We start from the raw sequence: 27,319 nt of genomic DNA on the forward strand, positions 1-27,319 counted from the left end.
GCCTCTCCCTGTAGCTCAAATCCTCCAACCCTGGCAACATCCTTGTAAATCTTTTCTGAACCCTTTCAACTTTCACAACATCTTTCCGATAGAAAGGAGACCACAAATGCATGCAATATTCCAACAGGGGCCTAACCAATGTCCTGTACAGCCGCAACATGACATTCCAACTCCTGTACTCAATACTCTGACCAATAAAAGAAAGCATACCAAACGCCGCCTTCACTATTCTATCTACCTGCGACTCCACTTTCAAGGAGCTATGAACCTGCACTCCAAGGTCTCTTTGTTCAGCAACACTCCCTAGGACCTTATCACTAAATGTATAACTCCTATGAAATAAAACTGTTTGGAGGGCTGTCGTGGCACAGTGGTTATATTTCTGCCTTGAACCAGGAGACCTGGGTTCAAGTCCCATCTGCTCCAAAGATGCGTCAGAACATCTCTGAACAGGATGATTAGAAAATATAAGAATAGATGGTTGGATGAGGTACCTGAGGATTGGCAAAACATCTAATATCATGACTGATCCTAACTCAAGCTTATGAGAATTTTGGAAATTTTGCTGAATGATTTGTTAATCACTCTACCTGTGGTGTTTCTTTTTCTTTATTAGATGGTTTCTACAAGAAGCTGTGTTGCAGCTGCTGGATGGCCAACAAGTTTTAGTTTATCCATTCACTGAAGATAAAGACCACCAACATTAATGCATGAGCAAAGTTGTATTCTTTACAATGTAATTCAATCATTGATGTTATTTCAAACAAAATAATTTTTCAAAATAGTTTGAAGTTTAAAATCATACAGTTGTTTCTAAAATTAGTGCATCCAACAATTTCAGTTAAACAGAAAAATAAAGTCAAAGATGTTGGAAATCACAAACAAAAACAGAAATTGCTAGAAAGCCCAGCAGGTCCAGCAGCATCTGTGGTGAAAAAGCAGCGTTACGTTTTGGGTCCAGTGACCCGTCTTAAGAATTGAAGAAGGTTCTGAAGAAAGGTCTCTAGATTCAAAATGTTAACTCTGTGTTCTCTCCACAGATGCTACTGGACCAGCTGAATTTCTCAGCAATTTCTGTTTTCATTTTATTTAAAGGATTGAATTGGCCTGAAAAAGGTTTGTAGCAATGTAAGGAGATTTTTTTTTGTTGTGTCCTCAAACCATGTACGGACGTGTTCCTGAGAATAAATGGTAATTCTGTTGAAAAGCTGATGTTAGTTTGATCAGTAACCTTGACTATAGGCTGAATTGACCGGATTTTTATTTTTTGCACAGTGTTTTATTAAGAAAACTTTAGATGTTTGTCGATATTGATCGCAAGGAATACAAGAAATGTACATATAATGCCAATGTCAAATTACTTGACATTCAACCAGCAACTAGGGAACATACTTTTCTACCTACAGGTAGTCAATGCACAAACATGTACCTTTCAGATCTTGGAGGAGCTTGCTCTGAGTGTCGTTCCAGTCACTATATGTCTTATGAGCTAAATCCTCAGTTCTTGAATGGAATGGCAACAAAAACATTTGGATATGAAATAACAAATCCAAATTTAATGGAGTTTCAAGCATTAAATTCAAAAAGAGCTGGAACTATGCGAAGTGATGTATGCTGTATAATAAATTTGACTTGGTCTACATATATATCTTTTAATAATCATTCAACCCCTGACACAAACCTTATTAAAGTCTGGGAATAGAATTTGAAATGTTCACTTGTGAAGATCAGTTTGGAGTGCAGTACTGTTGAAGTATGTTAGTGTGCACTGCCAAATTAAGATGCTAATGTTTGGTGAAAGCACATCCAACTGTTCCATACAGCAATACAATAGGTCTTATTCTTGTGGAAGAGATGCCTCAATCTGTCTTCTTGAGCAGTATCCAATGATAGATTTATAATTTAGTGTTTATGGGTGCGCTTGAACCGATTAACCAATTTCTTCATTTAAAAAACTTAATTCTCAGGGTGTCAGCACCATTATTGTCTATCATTTCCAGTTGTCTGCTGACAAGGATGGATATGCTACAGGAACCACAGAGAAAGTCCTTCTTGTGATTGTGTTCCCACAGCAGTGTAAGATAGTCTTATCATCAAGATCTGATTGGCTGAATGTTTCTGGAGAAAATCAAATACTACCACTGAGGCAGAAAGCTGGAGACAATCCAGTACTGGTGGACAGCAGGAATTACCAGTAATGCCCCTCCGCAACTGCTGCTCCAGTCAGAGGGCTGACTCCTCACCAGCAATGGCAATGCCATCAACAGCAGGGGGTGCTGCTGAAAATGCCAGAGGAAGGACAAAGTGGCTCCTGGATGTGGTGCCCTTGGAAAGAAGGTAAATTTTACTGACGATTTTAATCTCTGTATAGTGGATTCATCAGTATTAACCTGAAACTGATGCACTTTATTATTCAGAACTGAAGATCTGCAGTCTTTATTCTGTTTGCTTCAACAAACAAAAGATAAGCAGGCCTTTCAACCTGGCATTAACTCATCAAGCCTGCAAATTGTACATTTGTAGTAGTTGGTAGAAACTGGTCATGTGTGATGTCAATATACCAGACTTAACCTTATGCCAAGCTTAGTTAACAATCAGCCAACATTGTCTTTTTCCAAATGGCAGGTAATGACTAGTGGGGTACCTCATGGCTCAATGCGAAGACCCCTACTATTCACAATATATATTAATGATTTAGATGAGAGAACTAAATGTAATATCTCTAAATTAGCAGATGACACAAAGCTTGGTGGGAGAGGGAGCTGTGAGGAGTATGCAGAGATATTTTGGATAACCACATGCCACATGCAGTATAATGCAGAGAAATGAGTGCTTTGGTAGCAAAAACAGGAAGGCAGATTATTATCTGATTGGCTATAAATTGTGAAGGGGAATGTGAAAGGAGACCTGGGCATCCAGTCACTGAAGGTAAACATGCAGGTGCATATGTGCTGAAGTCAGCAAATGGTACATTGGCCATCAGAGCAAGAGGATGAAGGTGCAGGGCTGAATCGCTGCAATTATACAGGGCCTTGGTGAGATCAGACCAGGAATATTGTGTGCAATTTTGGTCTCCTTACCAGAGGAAGGATGTTCTTACTCTAAAGGGAGTGCAATGAAGGTTCGCCAGATTGATTCCTTGGATGGTGGAACTGATATGAGGAGAGATTGAATCAAGATCATAATTACTGGAGTATAGAAGAACAAGGCACATTCTCATAGAAACATATAAAATTCTCACAGGTTCAATGCAAGAAGAATGTGCCCATTGACAGGGAGTCCAGAATCAGGGGTCATAGTCGAAGGATACAGGGCATACCACTTATGCCTAAGATGAGACATTTCTTCACCCAGAGTAGTGAGCTTCCACAGAAAGCAGTTGAGGCCGAAACATAATGTTATCAAGTAGTTGTTGAATCTAGCACTTGGAGCTAAAGGGGTAAAGCAGGAACAGAATATTAAGCGGGATCAGTCATGATCATAATGACTAGCAGAGCAGGCTCAAAAGGACTAAATGGACTACTTCTGCTCCTAGTTACACAGAAACAGAAAATAGGTGAAGTTGTGGGCAATGCAAAATATTATTATTTAAAAGAAAGTCTATTATTATGTCAAGTTAGTAAATACTATTGATCATTAAATAATGAATGCTTGTATTTTGTACACTATAAACTAAATATGTATGCACTAAGCTGCTTGCAGGAATGATTAATTTATGTACATGACAGTCCCAATCTCTAAAGTCTGAAGATTATTTACTCCAGTAATTATACTTAAGCACAGATGAATAAGCAGTCAGATATGTTTATTCAAGGAATATGTACATCTTTATCATAAAGATACAAAACTGCCTCACCCACAGCCCCTCACTCCCCAACTATTACTGCAGGTAAAAGAATTGGCTAGCAATTGTTAAGTTTACAGTATACTTCTGAACACAAAGGTAACACTGTCAAAAGTTCAACTTAAAATCAATGAGAAAATTAGATTTTACTATATAGTTATGAAAACATGGCTATGGCTACCTCAAACTTACCAGAAATAAATTTATCAAAAATACTGGTTAACATTTTAGATGCAGAAGTAAGAAAAAAGATCTTTAGTAGCAAAAACTTGTTCTGTTAGTTGAGGTTGTATTCCATTTAGCACCATCTGCAGACAAATTCTGTAGATTGGGTGACGTGGCAATGTATTCTGATAATCTACTTCAAGGCTTGGAAGCAGCTTTGTATCACTTTCATCTATTATTACCCCATTAGCCCTTAAACGGCCAGTAATATTTGTTTTAACCAAAAGGTTAATATTTACATTAATTGTGCAGTAACTTATTGAGGGTGGGGAAAGAAATCAAAGAAAATGGGTGCAATGTGAATTTAAGAAACGAGACTAAGATTACTTTTAAAAAAAATCTTTACTTAGTAAAAATAATCATAATTAAAATATATGGCAATATTCAGGGATCCCTGAGTTTTTTTTTTAAATGGAAATTTTATCTTGTGAAAATGTACATTTTTGTGCTGTAGAATTTTAAATTGGTGTGAAATACTGAATATAATAATCTGGCACAAACAGAAGCTGCTGTCCAGAACTTAGTTCTGTTCTTTAATAATTAAACTTGTTCTAATTCCTCAAGACCAGTGATTCTGTTGCTTGTTACAACATAATGGTCCTCTATTCTGCTGACTGTACACTGATGTGGATAATTTTTAAAATGTATTTTTAAATGGATTCATAAATGTGTCGCTTTAATAGCTTTGTAATTCATTCGAAAGCTAACAAATAGCTTACTGTTAACCAGATTACCATTAAAAAAATGTACATTTAACAAATTAAATTTTGCAGTCCTGTGCATAATGAATACCATATACATTTCTAATCTGTAAGGCACCAATAGAGTAACATCTATCGCTGTCCATCGTGCAGCAATTTTCCTGAATAAGTTCATCTCATCCTGGGAAATTTAAGCATTTGTTTCCATTCACAAAAATATTCAAACATTAAAAAATACATATACAAACAATATAATTATTCAAAAATGAAATCAATCAAGTTTAAGAAAAGTCAAAGAAACCAACCTTTGACTTGTCTAATTAATTCATACATGCTTAAAAAGAAAAGGAATGTAGCAAATAATTCTAGATAGCAACATAAATCCCAAATGTGTGTTATTTGTAACTATAGCTTGCTGTAAATATTTTAGGGAACAGGTACTTTTAGAATTCAAACAAAACGTTGAAGTGCATTATTCACAAGAACTGCATACTTTTATTGCTGACAGTACAGCGGCTTAAAGGATCAATCTAGATCTATTTTCTTCTCCCCTACCCCCCTCCCCGCCCCACCACCACTTGTGCAAATAGAATGGATATTCCAATTAATGCTCTGCCAGTCATCTTTTGTGAAATAAGTATCAGCTCTGAATTATGTTCTGAAGGAAAGCATTTCAGTTATCACCAACCCTTTATACTCTCTGCTGAGCTTTACTTTGAACATTGTTAACATATTGTATCAGAAGCACAGCACAACAGTGCTTGGCATTTAGCATTAAAACAGTTTTTGTTTGAGTATCTATAGTGAAACTGAAGCTCACAAAATAACTGTTTTGTCAGAGTCTGTTTTTTAAAAGACTCTTTTTAAAATGTAGTGTGTATTTCCATAACATAAGTCAATAGATAAACTCTCCTGAAATTTCCTGTAAGGTATTAAATGGTTCTTCAAATTTGAAGCGTTTGGAGATGGCTTTTTGGTCAGTTTTAATGTTTTCTTTCTCAGACTGTCTGCACTGTCCCAATGTGTATGATGCCATGACAATGAGCTCTTCTGTTTCTTGGTTTTGTGTTTCTGATTCTTCCAAAGCTTTAGATTCAAGGGCGTTGGTTGAAGCTTCAGTGACAAATTCTGTTTCATCGCATTCAAAAGCCAACCATGGATGCCTGAGGCACTCCTCAGCTAAAGCTCGCTCTCTGCCAAAGAAAAGCAGATAATATAAACAAAGGTAGAAAAATCAAAACTACTTGTAAATTCAATCATACTAAAGGCACTGCATGAGAAAATGTAGTAGCATGGATCAACATCAGTTGACAGATACTAATTAGTGGGTGGCACAGTGGTTAGCACTGCTGCCTCACAGCGCCTGTAGACACGGGTTCAATTCCCGACTCAGGCGACTGACTGTGTGGAGTTTGCACGTTCTCCCCGTGTCTGCGTGGGTTTCCTCCGGGTGCTCCGGTTTCCTCCCACAGTCCAAAGATGTGCGGGTCAGGTGAATTGGCCAAGCTAAATTGCCCGTAGTGTTAGGTAAGGGGTAAATGTAGGGGTATGGGTGGGTTGCGCTTCGGCGGGTCGGTGTGGACTTGTTGGGCCGAAGGGCCTTTTTCCACACTGTAAGTCTAATCTAATCTAATCTAGACTAGGAATGGGTTAGGAATGAACCATCACAAGAGGTTAGGGATCATTTGCATTTGAACAAAAGGAACCTCAATCTTGAGGAGAATAGGGTAACAATGGCAAAATAGACAACAGATACAAATATGGACATTTTGTTCTACATAAGAAATAGCACTAAGTTTGGAAAGAAAAATAAGGGATGAGAGAATCCACTCAGTGGAATGTAGAGAGATCAATCAGTTTGAATACATTATTTCCTGAAGAGCTTGATAAAACCACAATAAAAGTCAATAGCTTTTTATGTTTTATAATAAACAGTTACAAAATTAAAGTAATAAATCTGTTTTAAAAAAGTCATAAGATAAGTATACATGTTAGAGCATTATAGATAAGGCTGTTAATGTCTTTGAGGGAATGGAGCAAAGATTAATCAGGATGAGGTTGAAGCTGATAAACTGGTTTTGGTAGAAATTATTGGAGATATTTCCAGTGGAGCAGAGAAGCTTGAGTGAAGACTTAGTGGGGGAGAAAATTCTTGCTGGTGAAATCTCTAATTTATTCCTAGTACATGAGCTGCTAAGGCCATTATTTGTTGGAATCCCTCAGTTACCTTTTGTGAAGCCAAGGGGATAAACTATAAACAAAACAGTGATACTTGGAAGTGAAAGTAGTGGTTGCTTTGGAGATCCATTTTGAAATTACAAGTCAGACCAATATGTTTGATTCACAAATTTTACTAGTTTTCCTTCTGAGAAGGTGGTCATGAATCACTGTCTTAAACTGTAGTCAGTCAGTCAGGTGTTGGTACACTCATAGTGCTCTTAGACAAGGAGGTCCAAGTTTTCAACCAATGACAAGTGTTAATTTGCCATGGTCCATGAGGAGGCACAAGCATTTTCCTTGTTAGGAAGAGACCAGTGGCTTTATACATTAAAGGACATGACAGCATTAAAATGGGGAAAGCAAGGAGATAGATTGTCACAGCTGGTACAGAGATTAAACACATGCATCACAAGTTGATAAGATTAAAAATCACAACACCAAATTATAGTCCAACAGGTTTATTTGGAAGTACAAGCTTTGGGTGTGTTGCGAGCTGACTAAGGAGCAGTAGTCTGAAAGCTTGTACTTCCAAATAAACCTATAGCCTGGTGGAGTGCGATTTTAACCTTGTCCAGCACCTCTACTTCAGTTGATAAGAGAACTGACCCAATTCATTTATGGTGATGGAATAGCAAGGATTGCTCTCACGTGATTCCTTTATTATTAATGAAAGCTAAAAAAATCGCAATAGCTTCTCTTCCTTTCCTGCAGTGTTATCTCTGGCATGGCCATATCAGTAGTTAGTTTCCAATTCTCATCTGTATTCTGCTCCTCTCTAATATTTAAAGTTGGTAAATTTTCAAACATACACTGACCAAACTCGACTCGATCGCATCATCTCTCCCGAATCACCACTGTTGGTAGATTAGCAGCCTGCTTACCCAACATCCAGTACTGGATGAGCAGAAAATTTCTCCAATTAAATACTGAAGCTATTGGTTTTGATCTTCACTTCAAACTTCTCACTCTCATGACTGACTCTAAACTTTACCTTGAATGTTGACTAAAATTAAGATTAAGCCAGTTTGTCTACAAACTTCATGTCACATTTGAATGAGAGATGAGCTTCTGACCTCCCATTCCAGATATCACCAAGATGCCTCTAACTTAATCTGATTGATTGATTGTCTCAGCTCATCTGAAACTCTTATCTTGCCTTTTACCTCTAAACTTGACTGTTCCAATATGCTAGATTAGAGTGGTGCTGGGAAAGCACAGCAGGTCAGGCAGCATCCGAGGAGCAGGTAAATCGACGTTTCGGACAAAAGTCCTTCATCAGGATGAAGGGTTTTTGCCCAAAACGTTGATTTTCCTGCTCCTCAGATGCTGCCTGACCTGCTGTGCTTTTCCAGCACCACTCCGGTTTCCAGCATCTGCAGTCCTCACATTTGCCTGTTCCAATACACTGCTGGCTGATCTTCCACATTCTACCCATTCTAATCTTGGGGCCATCTAAAACTCATTGCCTATGTTTAGCTGGCAGCAAGTCACATTCCCCAATCTCCCCTGTGCTTGACCGGCCAAGATAGTTAAACGAGTAAAGTGTTGGCATTAAAAAGCTTTTTCCTGTTTTCAAATCCTTCTAAGCCTGCACTCCTACATATTTCTCCAGCCCCAAAATCTGCAATGTCTGTGCTCTGTTCCTGAACAGGATTATGCATTTTCCATTATAACTGCTGCACCAATGGTAGTGATATCTTCAGTTACCTAGACCCAAGATTCTGAAATTTCTCACCTACCCTTCTCTGCCTCTTGAAAATCGACTTCATTGTTCAAATATTTGGATGTCTAACCTCATATCTTCTTAAGCCTTGTGCCAATTTAAATCCTTTGGTCTGTGTGCAGTTCATGCTTTCTTTGTGTGTTTTGGTTTTAACCTTAAATGAAAGGTTGATGATTATCAAGGGTATTGATTAATTCTTCAAACTAAGCTTCTGTACGAGTCCAAATATCCAATATGTCAACACAAATACAGAAGCTAACCTGGCTGCAATCACTTGAAGAAAGATGATCAGTAAACCAAAGCATTGGCCCCAGAAATCAAAATCAAACCCTTGGAGGTAAGAAAGTGTATTTGATTCTTGGGATATTTAAAAAACAACTTGTTATTTAATAATAATGAAGGTAACAAATGAATCATTCCATTACAATATGAAGCCACAATATACCAAAACTGAATGCCTAGAAACATCACTTAGAATCATAGAGATGTACAGCATGGAAACAGACCCTTCGGTCAAATCCGTCCATGCCGACCAGATATCCCAACCCAATCTAGTCCCATTTGCCAGCACTCGACCCATATCCCTCCAAACCCTTCCTATTCATATACCCATCCAAATGCCTCTTTAATGTTGCAATTGTACCAGCCTTCACCACTTCCTCTGACAGCTCATTCCATACATGTACCACCCTCTGCATGAAAACATTGCCCCTTAGGTCTCTCTTATATCTTTCCCCTCTCACCCTAAACCTATGCCCTCTAGTTCTGGACTCCCCACCCCCAAGGAAAAGACTTTGCCTATTTACCCTATCCATGCCCCTCAATTTTGTAAACCTCTAAGGTCACCCCTCATCCTCCGATGCTCCAGGGAAAACAACCCCAGCCTGTTCAGCCTCTCCCTATAGCTCAAATCCTCCAACCCTGGCAACATCCTTGTAAATCTTTTCTGAACCCTTTCAAGTTTCACAACATCTTTCCGATAGGAAGGAGACCAGAATTGCACACAATATTCAAACAGTGGCCTAACCAATATCCTGTACAGCCACAACATGACCTCCTGACTCCTGTACTCAATACTCTGACCATTAAAGGAAAGCATACCAAACGCCTTCTTTACTATCCTATCTACCTGCAACTCTACTTTCAAGGAGCTATGAATCTGCACTCCAAGGTCTCTTTGTTCAGCAACACTCCCTAGGACCTTACCATTAAGTGTATAAGTCCTGCTAAGATTTGCTTTCCCAAAATGCAGCACCTCGCATTTATCTGAATTAAACTCCACCTGCCACTTCTCGGCCCATTTGGTCAAGATCCTGTTGTAATCCGAGTTAACCCTCTTCGCTGTCCACTACACTTCCAATTTTGGTGTAATCTGCAAACTTACTAACTGTACCTCTTATGCTCGCATCCAAATCATTTATGTAAAAGACAAAAAGTAGAGGACCCAGCACCGATCCTTGTGGTAGTCCACTGGTCACAGGCTTCCAGTCTGTGAAACAACCCTCCACCACCACCCTCTGTCTTCTACCTTTGAGCCAGTTCTGTATCCAAACGGCTAGTTCTCCTTGTATTCCATGAGATCTAACCTTGCTAATCAGTCTCCCATGGGGAACCTTGTCGAACGCCTTACTGAAGTCCATATAAATCACATCATCTGCTCTGCCCTCATTAATCCTCATTTTTACTTCCTCAAACAAGTTCATGAGACATGATTTCCCACGCACAAAGCTATGTTGACGATCCCAAATCAGTCCTTGCCTTTCCAAGTACTCAAAGTTTGGGAGAAGATTTGTAGCTCGGGTGCTCGTTGTTGTGGTTCTGTTCGCCGAGCTGGGAATTTGTGTTGCAAACATTTCATTCCCTGCCTAGGTGACATCCTCACTGCTTTCCAAGTACATGTACATTCTGTCCCTCAGGATTCCCTCCAATAACTTGTCAACGACTGACGTCAGGCTTACTGGTCTATCGTTCCCTGGCTTGACTTTACCACCCTTCTTAAACAGGGGCACCACATTAGCCAACCTCCAGTCTTCCAGCACCTCACCTGTGACTATCGATGATACAAATATCTTAGCAAGAGGCCCAGCAATCACTTCTCGAACTTCCCACAGAGTGGTGGGGTACACCTAATCAGGTCCTGGGGATTTATCCACCTTTACCCGTTTCAAGACATCCAGCCCTTCCTTCTCTGTAATATGGACATTTTTGCAAGATGTCACTATTCCCTACCGTCTATATCTTCCACTTAGAAAACTCAAGTATCAATTGATGGGAGAGAGAAAAAAAAATCAAAAAAACAGACATAGTGACAGAATAAATAAGATGTATGAAAATGCAGTCCTGTTGGATACCTTCCAATAACTAAATAAATTAATGAAGGGAAGATAAAAATCAGGAACTTACTCAGGCTCCTTAACAAGCAACGTCTTGATGAAGTCTATGGCCTGTTTGGAGATGTTCTCAAAATCATCTTCTGTAAAGCTGAGATTTAACTGGGAAATGTTGAGAAAAGTTTCTTGTTTGTTATCTCCCAGGAATGGAGAAATGCCTGTTAGCATCACATACGCAAGGACACCTATACTCCTAAACAGAGGAAAGTCATTCTGAGAAGCAGTTCCAACAAATTCAATTGCAATCATTTTAAAAGGTTACACTCGATATTAACTTACCACATATCTGTTGCTGTGCTGATCGGCTCATAATTTAAAATTTCAGGAGCTGAAAACAGAAGAAATAAATACATTTTTGGATGTCATTAAAAGCCAGGGTGCACTGAATGCACCAAATAACTTAGAGTCATACAGCATAGAAACAGACATGGTGGGCCGAAGAGCTGGTGTCAACCAACAAGCACCAAACTGCATTGGCATTATTATGCTCTGGCATTTTATGTGCTCATCCAGATACTTTGTCATACATACAGCACAGAAACAGACCCTGCAGTCCAACCAATCCTTGCCAAACATAACCCCAAACTAAATTTGTCTCACCTGCCTGCTCCTGGCCCATATCCCTCAAAACCCTTCCTATTTATGTATCTATCCAAATGTCTTTTCAATGCTGTAACTGTACATGCATCCACACTTCCTCGGGAAGTTTATTCCATATGCGAACTACCCTCAGTGTAAAAAAACTTGATATCTGCTGTCACCACCCTGTCAGGCAGCACATTCCAAATGTCTACCACCCATTTGGTAAAAAAACACACAACTTTTTTCTCAGATCTCCTCTAAATCAATTGCTCCTCACCTTAAACTTATGCCCTCTGGTCTTAAGTTTAATATGGAAAAGATGATTACTCTGTCTATATTTTTCATAATTGTATAGGTCAATCTGATCCCTCCTCGGCCTCCTGTGCTCCAAGGAAGACAAATCCAGCCTATCCAGTCTCTTCTTTTAACAGACGTTTTATCCCAGGCAACATTGTGGTGAATCTCCTCTGCACCTTCTCCAGTGCAATCGTGCTTTTCTGGAGAGTATGAGGCAACCAGAACTACACACAGTATTCCATCTGTGGCCTAACCAATGTTTTATACAATTGTAACAAGATTTCCCTGCTCCTATATTCTACTTCCAGCTAATGAAGGCAAGCATCCACTATGAGAAAGTGAGGACTGCAGATGCTGGAGATCAGAGCAGCAGGAGAATTGATGTTTCAGGCATGAGCCCTTCTTCAGGAATGCATGCGCTTTTCCAGCAACACACTTTCAGCAAGCATCCACTATGCCTTCACGACCCTGTCTACCCATGCTGACACCTTCAGGGATCTATGGACTTGTACACCAAGGTCTCTTTATTCCTCAGTACTCCCAAGGACCTACCAATCATTTTGGATATCCTTATTAGAATTCCCTAAATGCATCACCTCATACTTATCAAGATTAAATTCCATCTTCCATTCCTTTGCCCAATTTACCAAAGTAATCAACATCAGGTTGTAGCCCGAGACAATCCTCCTCATTATCAACAACACCCCAATTTTCATGTTACTATTTATACCATCTATATTCACATCCAAGTCGTTAATCTGCATTACAAAGAAAGGGCCCCAACACCGATCTCTGTGGTACACTGCTGGTCACAGACTTCCAATTACAAAAACAATTCTCTACCATTAGACTTTGCCTCCTATTTGTAAACCAATTTTAGATCCAGTTTGCTGACTTGCCTTAGATGCAGTGAGCAGCTTTCCATGTGAACTGCATCAACTGTACTACCCTCAATATATTTAGTCACTTCTTTTTTAAAAAAAAACTCAATTAAACTAGTCATACAGGATCTCTCTCAAATCTATGCTGGTTATTCCTGATCGATCCCTGCCTTTCTAAGTATTAATTAGATCTGTTACTCAATTTTGTTCAATAATTTCCTACCACTGATGTTTGACTAACTGCTTTGTAATTACCTGCTGAAAATGTGTTTTTGGAAAAGCGCAGCAGGTCAGGCAGCATCCAAGGAGCAGGAGAATCGATGTTTCGGGCATGAGCCCTTCTTCAGGAATTACCTGGCCCATTCCTGCTTTCCTCCTTGAACAGAGGAACCACATTAGCTATCCTGCAGTCTTCTGGCACTTCACTTGTGGCCAGCAAAGTATTAAATATCTCACATCCTTAAGAACTAGTTCTAAAGAAGGGTCACTGGACCAGAAACATTAACTTTTCTTTCTCTCCACAGGTGCTTCCAGACCTGCTGAGTTTTTCCGAGAAATTTTTTATTGTTTCTAATTTCCAGCATCTGCAGTTCTATTTTTTTAAATTAGGTATCTCCGCCAGGGCCCCAGAAATTTCTTCCTTTGCCTCCTAAAGCAGCTTGGGATACACCTCATCAGGGCCTGGGGATTTATGCACCTTTATGCCCATTGAAACATTTAATACTTCCTCCTTTATTAACCTTAACATGTTTCAGAACTTCTCTACCCAAAAAGAAATCTCTGACTGCAACATCTTTCTCCTCCATGAATATAGATGGTAAGTATTCATTTGAGCACCTCACCCGCACTCACTAGCTCCATACGCAGGTTGCCCCTTTGGTCTCACTTAGGCCCCACTCTCTCTCTGGTAATTCATTTACTCTTAATATACTTAGAAAAAGCTTTGTGGTTTCCTTAATCCTATCTGCCAAAGACATTTTGTGGCTCTTCTTTGCCTAATTTTTTTTTTAAGCAACTCTCTATACTCTGAACTTTTGAAGTGCCTCCCCTGTTTTTAACACTGTACCTGACCTATGCTTCCCTCTTGTTCTTTATCAAACTCTCAATATCCCTTGACATCCAGTATTCGTTAGACATGCTGCCCTTCTCCTTCACTCTTCGAACACCACGTTGGACCTGACCTTTCACTATACTTCTTTTGAAAGACTCCCACTTTCCAAATGTAGACTTCAACTGGAAGCAGCTGCTCCCAGTCTATGTTTGCCAGATCCTGTCTAATGACATTGAAATTGGCCTTCCGCCAATTTAGACTCTTCTCAATTCATTCTTCGTTTCCATAACAACTTTGAAACTTAGAGTTACAGTCACTATCCCTAAATTGCTCACCCACTGAAACTCCTAACCACATGACCGGCTTCATTCCCAAGGATTAGGTCATGCATTGCCCCATCTCTACTAGGACTATCTATGTACTGCAGAAAAACTCTCCTGGATGCATTTTAAGATTTCCGCTCAAATTCTTTCACACTAAGACAATTCCAATTAACGTTAGCAAAATTAAAGTCCCCTATGACTACAACCCTATTTCTCACACAACTTTGAGTTACCTACATATCTGCTCTGCTATCTCCCTCTGACTGTTGAGAGGCCTATTTTATATTTCCAGTTAACTAATTGCCCTTTTTTAAAAAAAAATTAAGCTCCATCCAAACGGCTTCCTTTGAAAAGCCTTCGAAAACAGCTCAGTGGTTGGCACTGCTGCCTCACACCACCAGAGTTCTGGGTTTGATTCCAGCCTTGGGTGACTGTCTGTGTGGAGTTTGCACATTCTCCCTGTGTCTTCAGGGGTTTCTTCTGCCAACTTTAAAACCTAAACAGCACAAGCAAATCCCACCCCTACTCCCCCAGCAAGCATATTGACACATTCCAGTTCATATGCAACCTGTTCAACTTGTACAAGCCTGCCTAATTCAGGACTGTTTTAATCATCCAAAAATCTAAAGCCCTCCCTCCTAGAACATCCCTTTAGCCACACATTCATCTGACCCTATCTTCCCTTTCCTATACTAAGTAGTGCGTGGCACTGAAAGTAATCAGAATTTAGCAGTCTTTCTCTTTAACCTACGATCTAATTCTCACAATTCCTGTGGCAGGACCTCATTTCTTTTTTCACTCATGTTGGCAATACTGACATATACCAAGATTGCTAGCTGTTTACCCTCCCCCTTCAGTATGTCCTGCAGCCGCTCGGAGACATTCCTGACCTTAGTACAAGAGAGGCAACACACCATTAGAGAGTCTCATTTATTGCCACAGAGCCGCCTGTCAATTCCCCTTACAATCAAGTTCCCCTAACACTGAAGCTCCCGCAGTCTTTTTCCTCTCCTGCAGTGCAGCAGAACCAACTGTACTGCCACAAACACAGCTGTTGCTGCTTTCCCCTCAGATCCAACCCCCCAAAAAACCAAGTATATGTGTTTAACAGGGGTCTGAATTTCCTTCAATATTTCGTAGAAACTAATTTTAGTTATATAGAAGCTGTAGGAAAATGTCTACACATTAAGCAAGTCAGTCAGAAGATAGGGATAACTCACAAATTTGAGATTTCCCAGCAGTGGAGTTTAAGCAGGTGCATCCCAATTTACAGTTGGAATACAAGAGGGAGAAATGTGAGGTTATACATTTGGCAGGAAGAATAGAGGAGCTGAATATTATTTAAGTGAGAAAGATTGCTGACAGCTTCAGAGCAGAGGGATTTAGGAGTCCTCATCCATGCATCACAAAAAGCTAGCATCCAAGTTCAATGGGTAATCAGAAAGACAAATGGAACATTGGCTTTTATTGCAAAGGGAGTGGAGTATTATTATAGGAAGGTTTTGCTAAAACTATACAAAACATTTATCAGATCACAGCAGGAATATTGTGAACAGTTTCGAGCTCCTTGCCTAAGAAAGGATATACTGAAATTGGAGGCAACCAAAGTGGTTCACTAGGCTGATACCAGGGATGGACAGGCCGTTTTATGGGGAAAGGAGTCGATTGGGCCCGTACTTGTTGAGATATACAAGAATGACAGGTGACTTCATTGAAACACTCTTAGTGGACATCTATTACAGAGGAGGAATTGTGAATCCCCTCAGAGGGCTCTTCAGGCAGAGTCATTAAGGATATTCAAGGCTGGGATTGACCGATTGTGAATCAGTCAGGGAATCGAGACTTATTATTAAAAGGCAAGAAAGTGAAGGTAACAATTATTAACTAGCCAATATCTCATTGAATAGCAGAGCAGACTTGATAGGCTGAATGGCCCTTTTCTGCCTTGATGTTTTATAGTCTTCAGTCAAGTAGGGAGCTAGTTGTTGATGGGCATAGCAGTAGGTAACTTCATCCTGGAAACAAAGGTCAATTGGTAACAATCAGTAGGGTGACAATGTAAGGGGCACATAATTCTGATGAAAGGAATTTTGATGTCGATGGAAATGGGGGTTGCTTGGGGCAGGGGAGTCTGAGAGTGGGTGGTGAGTAGGAGATTTGGAGGTTCAAGGTCTCAGTGGGTAGGGGTTTGGCTGTATCTCTATCATGGACTTGCTGTAATTTTTCTATTTGTTAAAAAATAATATACTCCAGGTAACTGCAGCACAATATTGCTATCTCCCAGTCTGGTGTACAGAGCTAAGGGTATGACTACGAAGTATGATCACATTAGAAAGATTTCAAAACAGATTGCACATAGGAAATGTGTGTTCCAGGCCACCAGTATTGAGAATAGCCCAGTTGATGATGTAGCTGGAGTAACTACAAGTTTGAAGAAAAATTTAACATGGAATGGAACAAACAGAAATCATCAATTTGTGGTAATTAGCAAACCACAATATTCACAATTCTGGTATATTGAATAAAGAATCAATCCTACTTAAATATAGTGGTAGTTTATTCCAGTGACAATTTAGTATCTATATATAAAAAAAAGAGTTAAACATATGATGGTTACTCAAAGTAGTGCTGCTAACTTAAAATAAAACATTGTTTGTGTAAATGATAGGTTGCTAACATCTCAGTTAAATCGCTAATCGTGCCAGGTCAAGTCAAATTTGGCATACAGGCAACTTGGAGTTATCATTAAATTTGAACAGGATGATTTTAAGGATTTAAATCTTAGCCTTGACTCTTATTTAAACCTTTTAAATCCACTAAGAGCCAAGCTGCAGATTGGAGTTTTTTCCAGCCTAGAAAACACAACTGTGACTGGTCATCAAGCAGTGCTGAAAGCAGCAGAATAAAAACGTATCAACTCAGACCTCAAGAGGACAAATGTTAAGAAAAGCCAACTGTATTGAACAATAAAATGGAACAGAAAATGCTCAGGAGGACGTAGACTGTGGAGTAGGCATGTGTCAGATGTAATTTAATACAGAGAATTGTAAAGTGATACATTTTGATAAGCAAAAGCAAAATAAGAGACAACAAACTAAATGGTACAACTTTAAAAGGAGGTGCAGGGATAGAGACACCAGCGCAAAAGTACGCAGACAATTCTTTTAAAGTTGGAAAGGCTGCTAAAAATCTACATGGAATCATTGACTATTAATAGAAGTGGCATACAAAGAAGTTACACTCAACTATTACTACATAAAATCAGAGGAAGAGTCACTTGACTTGACATGTTAACTCTGATTTCACTCCACAGATGCTGGCAGATCTGCTGAGCTTTTTCCAGCAATTTCTGTTTTTGTTTATTATTACATAAATACTGTTTAAGGCTTGTGCTGAAGTATTTTAGCTAATTGAGGGCACCAAACACATTAGAAAGGATGTTAAGTCATTAGAGAGAATACAAATGGGATATAACGACAGTTGCTATGTGGTTGAATGCCTTAATTAAGTGATGTGGAGGTGCTGGTATTGGATTGGGGTGGACAAAGTTAAAAATTACACAATACCAAGTTATTGTCCAACAGGTTTATTTGCAAGTACAAGCTTTTGGAGCACTACTCTGTTGTCAGGTAGCTACCTGACGAAGGAGCAGGACTCCAAAAGCTTGTACTTCTAATAAACCTGTTGGACTATAATCTGGTGTTGTGTAATTTTTACCTTTAATTAAGTGGAGAGACCAAAGAAGCTGGGATTCTTCTTAAAGCAGAAAAGATTAATAAGGGTTCTGACAAATGTGATTAAATCATGAATAGTCTTATTAAAACAAAAATAAGTAACTATTTCCAGTGGCACAAGTGATAGTGACAGGAGAATACAGATTTAAGGCAAAAGAAACTATTTTAAAAAACACGACAATTTGTTGTGAATGTGAATACATTGCCTGAAAATGTAGCTGTAGCAGATGCCATGGTAATTTTTGTTCAATACATGAAGGGAAAATCTATGGGGCTGCAAGAAAAGAGCAGAACAGTGGCCTACCAAAGAGAAAGGAGAGCTATGATGAACTGAATGGCCTTCTTCTGTGCTATATCATTATCTTTCATAGACTCAAAAATATCAATATTGAACAAGTGATACTATAATAAACTATACAGTGAACAAAAACTGGGACATTTAGACCCTGTGATCTGCAACACATGAAAGTCACAGTATATTTTAATAGACAATGTTTGCATGGATAGGTATTCTTCTGCATTTAGAGTCTTCTGAAAAATAAACACATTGAGAATTCATCTAGTTACAAGAGTCCACTGCAGAAAATCGTGAACAATGGTGTCCACGGTGAGATTTTGCAAAATTTATAAATCCCTCAAGTTATAAAACTGAACTATTTTCAGTTTGAGTGAAATTTAAGAATAACCTACCCACATATTCAGGTGTTCCCATAATTTCTCTAAGCTCTTCATTATTATTGACTTGTCGTGAAAGGCCAAAGTCAACTATCTTTATATCTCCCAGAGGTGACACACTCGTCAGAAGAATATTTTGTGGCTAGGATGGAAAGAAAAAAAAACATAGGAATTAGGTAGTGATCAAAAAGAAACACAATAACAAAAAGTAGTTTTAGTTGTTTTTTAACTATTTAAAATGATTTTTATCTAATTTTCATTATCAAAGCCCGACTCATTACAATATTCAACAACCTAACAAATGTTTAACTGCACACAGACATTATTGGACAATTTAAAGGCAATATAACAAAATGTTTGAAATTTTATAATATACTACACTTACTCCCCACTTGAAGAAAAACAACTCTTACATTAAAAATAAAATTGTATAAATATGACTAAATCGACATTAACAGTACCTAAAGAATAAATAAAATTTACAGCCCAGGAACAGGCCCTTCAGCCGTCCAAGCCTGTGCCAATCCAAATCCACCGTCTAGACCTATCGCCCAATTCCTAAGCATTTGTATCCCTCTGCTCCCCACCTACTCATGCATCAGTTCAGATACTCCTTAAATGAAACTACCACGCCTGCCTCTACTGGCAACGCATTCCAGGCACCTACCATCCTCTGTGTAAAGTACTTGCTGCGTATATCCCCCTTTCACCTCTCACCTTAACGTGTGACCTCTTGTTATTGAATCCCTCACCCTGGGAAAAAGCTTATCTCTATCCACCCTGTCTATACTCTTCATGATTTTGTGGACCTCAATCAGGTATCCCCCTCGATCTCCTTTTTTCTATTGAAAACAATCCTAACCTACTCAACATCTCTTCATAGCGAGTACCTTCCATACCAGCTAATATCCTCGTAAACCTCTGCGCCCTCTCCAAAGCATCCACATCCTTTTGGTAATTTGGTGACCAGAACTGTACACAGTATTCTAACTGCGGCCGAACCAAAGTCATGTACAATTTTAATGTGACCTGCCAGCTCTTATACTCAATACCCCGTCTGATGAAGACAAGCATACCATATTCCTTCTTCATCACTCCATCCAGCTGTTCAGTCACCTTCAGAGTACAATGGACCTGAACTCCCAGATCTCTTTGCTCATCAACTTTTCCCAAGGGTCTTCCATTTATAGTATAGTTCAATCTAGAATTAGACTTCCTAAAATGCATCACCTCACTTTTGTCTGGATTGAACTCCATCTGCCACTTCTTCACCCAACTCTCCAGTCTATTGTCCAGTATTCTTCGACAGTCCCTTTTTGCTACTCCAACAATCTTCATGTCATCTGCAAACTTACTGATCAGACTAACAATGCCCCCTTCCAGATCATTTATGTATATGACAAACAACAGAGGCCCCAGAACTAATACCTGTGAAACACCACTAGTCACCTTTCTCCATTTCGAGGAACTCCCTTCAACATACTATTCTCTGTATCCTATTGCTCAACTAGTTCTTTATCCACCTAGCTAGAACATCCTGCACACCATGTGACTTCACTTTCTCCATTAGTTTACCATAGGAAGCCTTAATCAAACACCTTACTAACGTTCATGGATATGACATCTACAGCCCTTCTAATCAACTTGGTCACTTCCTCAAAGAACTCTTAAGTTGGTAAGATCCCCACGCATAAAACTCTGTTGCTGATCATTGATAAGCCCATTCTTTTCCAAATAAAAATAGATTTTATCCATCAGCACCTTCTCCAGCAACTTTCCCACCACTGGCATCAGGCTCACTGGTCTGTAGTTACCTGGAATATCCCTACTACGATTCTTGAACAGGGGGACAACATAAGCAACCCTCCAGTCCTCCAGCACTTCACTTGTGTTTAAGGATGCTACAAAGATATCTATCAGAGCCCCAGCTATTTCATCTCTCGCCTCACTCAGCAACCAGTCCTGAGGATTGGTCCACCTTAATATCCTTTAGCCTACCCAACACATCTTCCCTCCTTATGTCAACATGATCCAGAGTAAACAAACTTCTATCTCTAATTTCAACATTCATCATGTCCCTGTCCTGAGTGAACACTGATGCAAAGTAATCATTGAGAATTTCACCCATTTTCTCAGGTTTGACACACAACCTTCCCTCCTTATCCTCGAGTGCACCAACTCTTTCTCTAGTTACCACTTACTTCTTATATATGAATAAAAGGCTTTGGGATTCCCCTTAATTCTGCTCGTTAAAGTAATTTCATGACCCCTTTTGGCTCGCTTGATTCCTCATTTAAGATTGGTCCTACTGTCCCGATATTCCTCCAGGGCCCGTCCTATCCTTAGCTACTTGGACCCTTTTCCTCTTGGCTAGTCACACAATTTCTTCCATCAACCACGGTTCATGAATCTTACCTGAGAGAGTTAATAGATTGGATTTCAATTTGTTGTTGCTGTAATCATAACTAAAATATTATGGTCAAGTTTTCAGAGTAATTTACTTGTGAAAAAATGTTTTACCTCAACGCCATACAGGTTTAGCAAACATACAATCATGACATGAAATAATGAAAGCAATTTCCTCTTTTTAATTTACGTAACTTCAATAAACCTGACTTCTTTCTCTTTCTGTCTGAGTCTTTCTCCTATTTCCATTGGCTTGACTCCGCTATCTCAGCATTACTAACTGTGTCAAAATTACTTTGATTACTAATCCCAATCAGTGATTGAGACGGTGACATTGATTAATTTGTCGAATCAAAAACTCTGTCTCACTTTAATAGATAACCTGCTACTGGCAGACTTCCAATTTATTTGCAACTTTGACATTTTTTTTCCTGACTTTCTCTTGGGAACGCAGGGGACATTTGGACTGTGAGGTTCATCATCCTTTGCTTCACTTAGATTTCCTCATTCAAGCAGATGATCCATGTGACAATGATGCACACACTCTGCAACTTTCATTAGATCATAAAATTATGGAATTTCTACAATGTGGAAGCAGGCCATTTGGCCCGAGTCCACAATGACCCTCCAAGCATCCCATGCAGACCCACTCCACATCCTATTCCTTAACCTGCAAATTCAATGGCTATCCAACTAGCCTGCAGATGCTTGAATATTATGGGTAATTTAGCTTTGGCCAATCCACCTAACCTGCACATTTTTGGACTGTGAGGTGAAACCAGAGCACCTGGAGGAATGCTATGCAGACCCGAGGAGAATGTGCAAACTCCACACAAACAATTGCCAGAGGATAGAATTAAACCTGGGTCCCTGGCATTATGAGGCAACAGTGCTAACCACTGAGCCGCTGTGCTGCCGTAAGATATATAAATACACTCTGCCTCTTGTAGTAACATCAATCACACATTCTTTTCACCATGATCTTCTGGCCACCATCAAGTGCCAAGCTTGATGTATCTTAATGCATTTCACTTTGTTTTGCTATGTTATTGATATCAAGCTTAAGTAAACTTGATCCTACCAGCATTTTTCAACACAAATTCAAATGTTGAACAACCCATTGTACAACCATGGGGGTTATCTTGCAAGAGAAGAGAAAATTGACTAACCTCTTGACAGAAAATATAGAAATTACTGTCTGCCTCATCACCTAGCATATACCCTTGTAAAGATCTCTTCACAATCTGTAGCCTTCCTTCCAGACAACGTTGTGATGAGTTTTAGTTTCAGTTTGTGAACGTAACTATTTCCAAAAAGAGGTCAGGAAGACATTGAATAAAGTGACCTAAATACATCATATCAAGAAACATGTAATTTAGCAAGTGCCTAGCCAGATACTTGTGACGTTGATACTTCCAAGGAACAAGAATAGGCCACTTGGCCCTTCAGGCCTACTCCACCAAATCAATAAGATTATGATTGATTACTTTTAACTTCAACTCTACATTCATTAGCCCCTTGGTAATCAAGATTCTATCTCCTACTGCCATAAAGATATTGAAAAACTCTGCATCTTTGTGATTCCTCATTTTTTGAGGTAAGGAATTCAAAAGACTCTCAACCCTCCAAAAGAAAGAAATGTTTCCTCATCTGTCTTAAATAGGCAATCCTTATTTCTCGACTATGACCCCTAGTTCTAGATCTGAATTTCTCAGCTGAAAATCCTTCTCTTCAATACCCTTTAAAGGAATTTATGAAAATCAATTTTTTAGCACAAGGTGGAAATATGGAGCAGATAATTTCAATTTCTTTAGAACGCTTGAAGTGTTTACTCTGTTTATAATGTACAGAAAAAAAATTGCAATGATGGTAGATTCATTTATGTTGATCTCAGAAGAACTAGGATTCACTTTCCTGCTAGCAGATGAAATGTTTTTCAGTTCAGCAGAACCATTTCACCCTCGCAGAAGGGCAGATCAGTCTGTAAAGTCTCCAAGTTGTGAGAGTTTGTATAAACTTTTGCAACTGGTCAGAACTGAAAAGGTATTTAGTTTGTTAAAATTCAAAGGAGCTCCAAGGCTATCAGAACTGGGAAGAAGTCTTAAAACTATTTCAGTGGTCCAAAAATGAAATCTGTAGAGAATTATAAATTAAAGAATTAGGATTGAAATGATGTTTCACTTGGATTCAGTATCTGAAAAAGACAACCCATGTTTTCGCTGTTTATGGTAAGATATTTTCATATGAATGAATATATACATTAAATATATAGCTTGTGTATGCATATGTAATAAACTTTTGTTCTTGTGTCAAAAGAACATTTGCAGCCTCGTGTGAATATATTCAAAGACTAACCACCATGGATTCTATCTGCAAAAACTAAACTTAGATCTATCACATCAGATTGGTCTCGTATTACCCAAAGCTGAGTTCATAATAGGTGCAATCAATAACTTCTCACCAGCTCTTCAAATTCTTAATCTATTTTTGGATCTACCAAAAAAAACTCTTGCTTTTGTTTTTATGCAGAGATATAGGCTGCTGCCCAACTCTAATTGCCAAGGGTGTGGAGACATTCGCAGTGCTATTAGGCAGGAATTCACAGGATGTTGGGCCACTAGTATCATAGAGTCATAGAGATGTACAGCATGGAAACAGACCCTTCGGTCCAACCCGTCTATGCCGACCAGATATCCCAACCCAATCTAGTCCCACCTGCCAGCACCCGGCCCATATCCCTCCAAACCCTTCCTATTCAAATACCCATTCAAATGCCTCTTAAATGTTTCAATTGTACCAGCCTCCACCACATCCTCTGGCAGCTCATTCCATATACGTACCACCCTCTGCGTGAAAAAGTTGCCCCTAAGGTCTCTTTTATAGCTTTCCCCTCTCACCCTAAACCTATACCCTCTAGTTCTGGACTCCCCAACCCCAGGGAAAAGACTTTGCCTATTTACCCTATCCATACCCCTCATAATTTTGTAAACCTTTAAGGTCACCCCTCACCCTCTGACGCTCCAGGGAAAACAGCCCCAGCCTATTCAGCCTCTCCCTGTAGCTTTGATCCTCCAACCCTGGCAACATCCTTGTAAATCTTTTCTGAACCCTTTCGAATTTCATAACATCTTTCCGAAAGGAAGGAGACCAGAAATGCATGCAATATTCCAACAGTGGTCTGAAGGAATGAAGATACTTCCAGGTCAAGATGATGTGTGGCTGGACGGAAACTTGCAGGGGATAATATTTACATACATATGCAACCTTTAACCTTCTAGATACCCATAACCAATGACACGCAATTTCCTAAGTAGACAATCATACTAGTTAGTGAGTGATCGCTGAATATAACCACGATGGAAGGTGATGTTGGAGGAGTCTTGGTGAGTTACTGCAGTGTACCCTGTAGATGATACACACTGCTGCCACTGTGCAATGATAGCGAAGACAGCAGATGCCAGTCGAGACAGATAATTCATCCCAGTTGGTATCAAAGTTACTGAAGTGTTGCAGCAACTCCACCCATCAAGACAACTGGAGAGTATTCCACTGAACTCCTGATTTGTTTCTTCCAAATGGTGGACAGGAACAAAATGATATCCAGCATCTGCAGTATTTTGTTTCTATAATATGATAATAGACCTTTCTTGGGATAACTGGAGTTGCTTTGCTTGCCACAGAATACCTACTCTCTGACCTACATTTGTAGCCACTGTATTTCTATGGCTAACCCAATTCCATTTCTGGTCAATGCTATTCCCCTGGCTGTTGATAGTGAGGGATTCAGCAATGGTATTCTCCAGCATATTGATAGTCAGGGATTCAGCAATGGTAATTCCATTGAACATTAAAAAGGTGATGGTTAACTTCCCTCATTCTCTAACACTCATGGACCATGTTTGGTATTTGCTACTTATCAGCCTAATCATGGATGTTAGATGTTTGAACTCTTCTTTGTTCAATTCTCTCATGAAGCCTTCAGAGGCATTTTCCACTTACACATTGTGCTCTTCTCACTGTGTACCTGAACTTGGCGTGAAGATGGAGCAATCTTTCCAACTGCTCAAAATATCCTCAGTATTAACTTCAGAGGTAGTAAACAGTGTGTCATAATGTTCTTCAGTTCTTAATTTTAAAAAAATGGAATAAAAAAAAGAATTCCACTCCATCTTCATTAGCTTTCTGTTGTTTATTGCACTAAGTAAGGATGACAAGTACTACCTGCAGGTAGCCATTATTCAACAACTTTATTTACACCTCCCAGAGAGAGCGAGAAAGGGCAACACAACAAAATGTTAAGCTATTACAATGGATGTTTCAAGCAAAAATTAACTGAAAGTTTATAGCAAGTTTAACTGTCTAGTGTCCCCGCAATTCACGAAAGGTTAGCTGTGTTTTTTTGTGTGGGGAAAAGCAGACTGAATAGCCTACCAAAGCTGATCCCTTCACATGTTATCACTTTATTCAGTGCCCACATGTCGCAAGGACATATGGAAGCATTACTGACTAAATGCTCATTGACATCACTGTTAAATTAAAACATCTCAATCTCAATTTCTGCCAAAGTATTTGGAAAAGGGTTCCTTCTCATCTCTGCCCAGCACCCACCTACCCCCCCCCCCCCCCCTTTCAAATTGAAAAGTTCTGGATATTCATTGGCTTGAATTAGAACCAATGCAAACAGGATAAGCTAATGAGACTTGTCATGGATTTATTTGACAGAACCCAGATTAAAGTGCCTGGACCGAAGATAATGACTGTGCTTTACATCGATAAATAGGGGAAACAGATTTTCTGAAGTCAAAACTGTAACTCATTTTTTAGTGAGGTCATGTCTGGACTGTTGATAGAAAGTAATTCAAATACTAGTCAGTGAACATGAGCAACCATTATTATGGGTGTACACTATATATAAAAGAGATAATAAGAGCAGACATTAGATTACTTATAGTGTGGAAACAGGCCCTTTGGCCCAACAAGTCCACACTGACCCGCCGAAGCGCAACCCACCCAGACCATACCCCTACATTTACCGTTGCACCCAACACTACAGGCAATTTAACATGGCCAATTCACCTAACCTGCACATTTTTGAGCACCCAGAGGAAATCCACGCAGACACGGGGAGAATGTGCAAACTCCACAGACAGTTGCCCGAGGTGGGAATTGAACCCGGGTCTCTGGCGCAGTGAGGCAGCAGTGCTAACCACTGTGTCACCATGCCACCCACATGTCTAGAAACCTACGTTCTTAGATCCCAGTGTCAACTTACTTTAATATACATGCTCAGTTTCTTTTATTAGTGAGATATAGTTAATGTTTAACTCCACATGACTGTAGGGGCTTCATGATGATTGACACATTGAGTGACCAATACCAGTGTGTGCAGGTGGGGTAGTAGGAGACTAAGATAATATTGCCAGAAAATGTACACTTAGAATTGCAACTCTCTGAAGATTGTTTTCTCATCTGCCTACCAATATCATTGTAAAATTATTCTCTCTTTTAAAGGAATATATCTCCACCTTTCCTTTCAAGATTGACACAGATCAGTAGATTAACTTCAAGATGGAACCACTTACAGTTTAAAACCGAGAAATGGCTGCACAGTCCTTTCTCCCACATTGACTTTGGTTAAAGCCTTTTCCTGCATTTATTTAAAAATGGACTTTTACTCACCAGCAATTTTAGCCTGTGTTTGGAATTTTAATGATGGCAGGAGCAATTAAAAAAAAATATTTGGAGGAGTGATAGTCCATAAAAGGATTACAGGCATCATGCTCCATTAAGGAGATAATTAGTTAGGCATAGCTGGAGGGGAACCACCCCACAATGCACGGTGGTACAGTGGTCAGCACTGGTGCTGTGAGCCAGATTTAATTCCACCCTCTGGGACTGTGTAAACTCCATACAGTCTACAGATGTGCTTGTAAGGTGGTTTGGCCATGCTAAATTGCCCGTAGTACGTAAGGTTAGTGGGTTTCCCATGGGTAATGCAGGGTTACTGGGATAGGGTAGGGGGGTGGGATGCTTGTCGGACGGTCACTGTGGACTCAATAGTCTGCTTCCATACTATACTGATTCTATGATTCACAGAATAAGATAAGGAAACAGGCCTATGTAAACTACCACAGCCACAATGGGATTTGAATCTGCACTATTGTCATCTAGCTAACTAACCACAATACACAATATCTATTATATTTAAAATCTACTTTGTTTTGAAAAAAAGTCTTGCAAATATTAAATATTTCTGGACCCAGGTTC

The 27,319-nt window shown here is 39.4% G+C and overlaps 2 protein-coding genes across 4 annotated transcripts in view; one reads left to right on the forward strand and one right to left on the reverse strand.

Annotated features, from left to right (window-relative positions):
- The window catches only part of LOC132815747 (cytochrome c oxidase assembly factor 1 homolog), a 67,525-nt gene extending 66,318 nt beyond the window's left edge, over nt 1–1,207 (forward strand). For all 3 annotated transcript variants that reach the window (XM_060824868.1, XM_060824867.1, XM_060824869.1), the window contains one exon: nt 617–1,207. In XM_060824868.1, the coding sequence (XP_060680851.1) occupies nt 617–707 (91 nt within the window). In that variant the 3' untranslated portion in view covers nt 708–1,207. The remainder of the gene's footprint in view (nt 1–616) is intronic.
- A 2,592-nt stretch (nt 1,208–3,799) lies between these two features.
- stk17a (serine/threonine kinase 17a) overlaps nt 3,800–27,319 on the reverse strand; it is a 112,632-nt gene continuing 89,112 nt past the window's right edge. Inside the window, exons 4-7 of the mRNA XM_060825505.1 lie at nt 18,662–18,788; nt 11,383–11,431; nt 11,117–11,296; nt 3,800–5,963 (exon numbers count right to left, since the gene is read on the reverse strand). Of these exons, the coding sequence (XP_060681488.1) occupies nt 5,666–5,963; nt 11,117–11,296; nt 11,383–11,431; nt 18,662–18,788 (654 nt within the window). The 3' untranslated portion in view covers nt 3,800–5,665. The remainder of the gene's footprint in view (nt 5,964–11,116; nt 11,297–11,382; nt 11,432–18,661; nt 18,789–27,319) is intronic.

This window comes from Hemiscyllium ocellatum, chromosome 5 (assembly GCF_020745735.1).
Source record: "Hemiscyllium ocellatum isolate sHemOce1 chromosome 5, sHemOce1.pat.X.cur, whole genome shotgun sequence".
Taxonomy (NCBI): Eukaryota; Metazoa; Chordata; class Chondrichthyes; order Orectolobiformes; family Hemiscylliidae; genus Hemiscyllium; species Hemiscyllium ocellatum.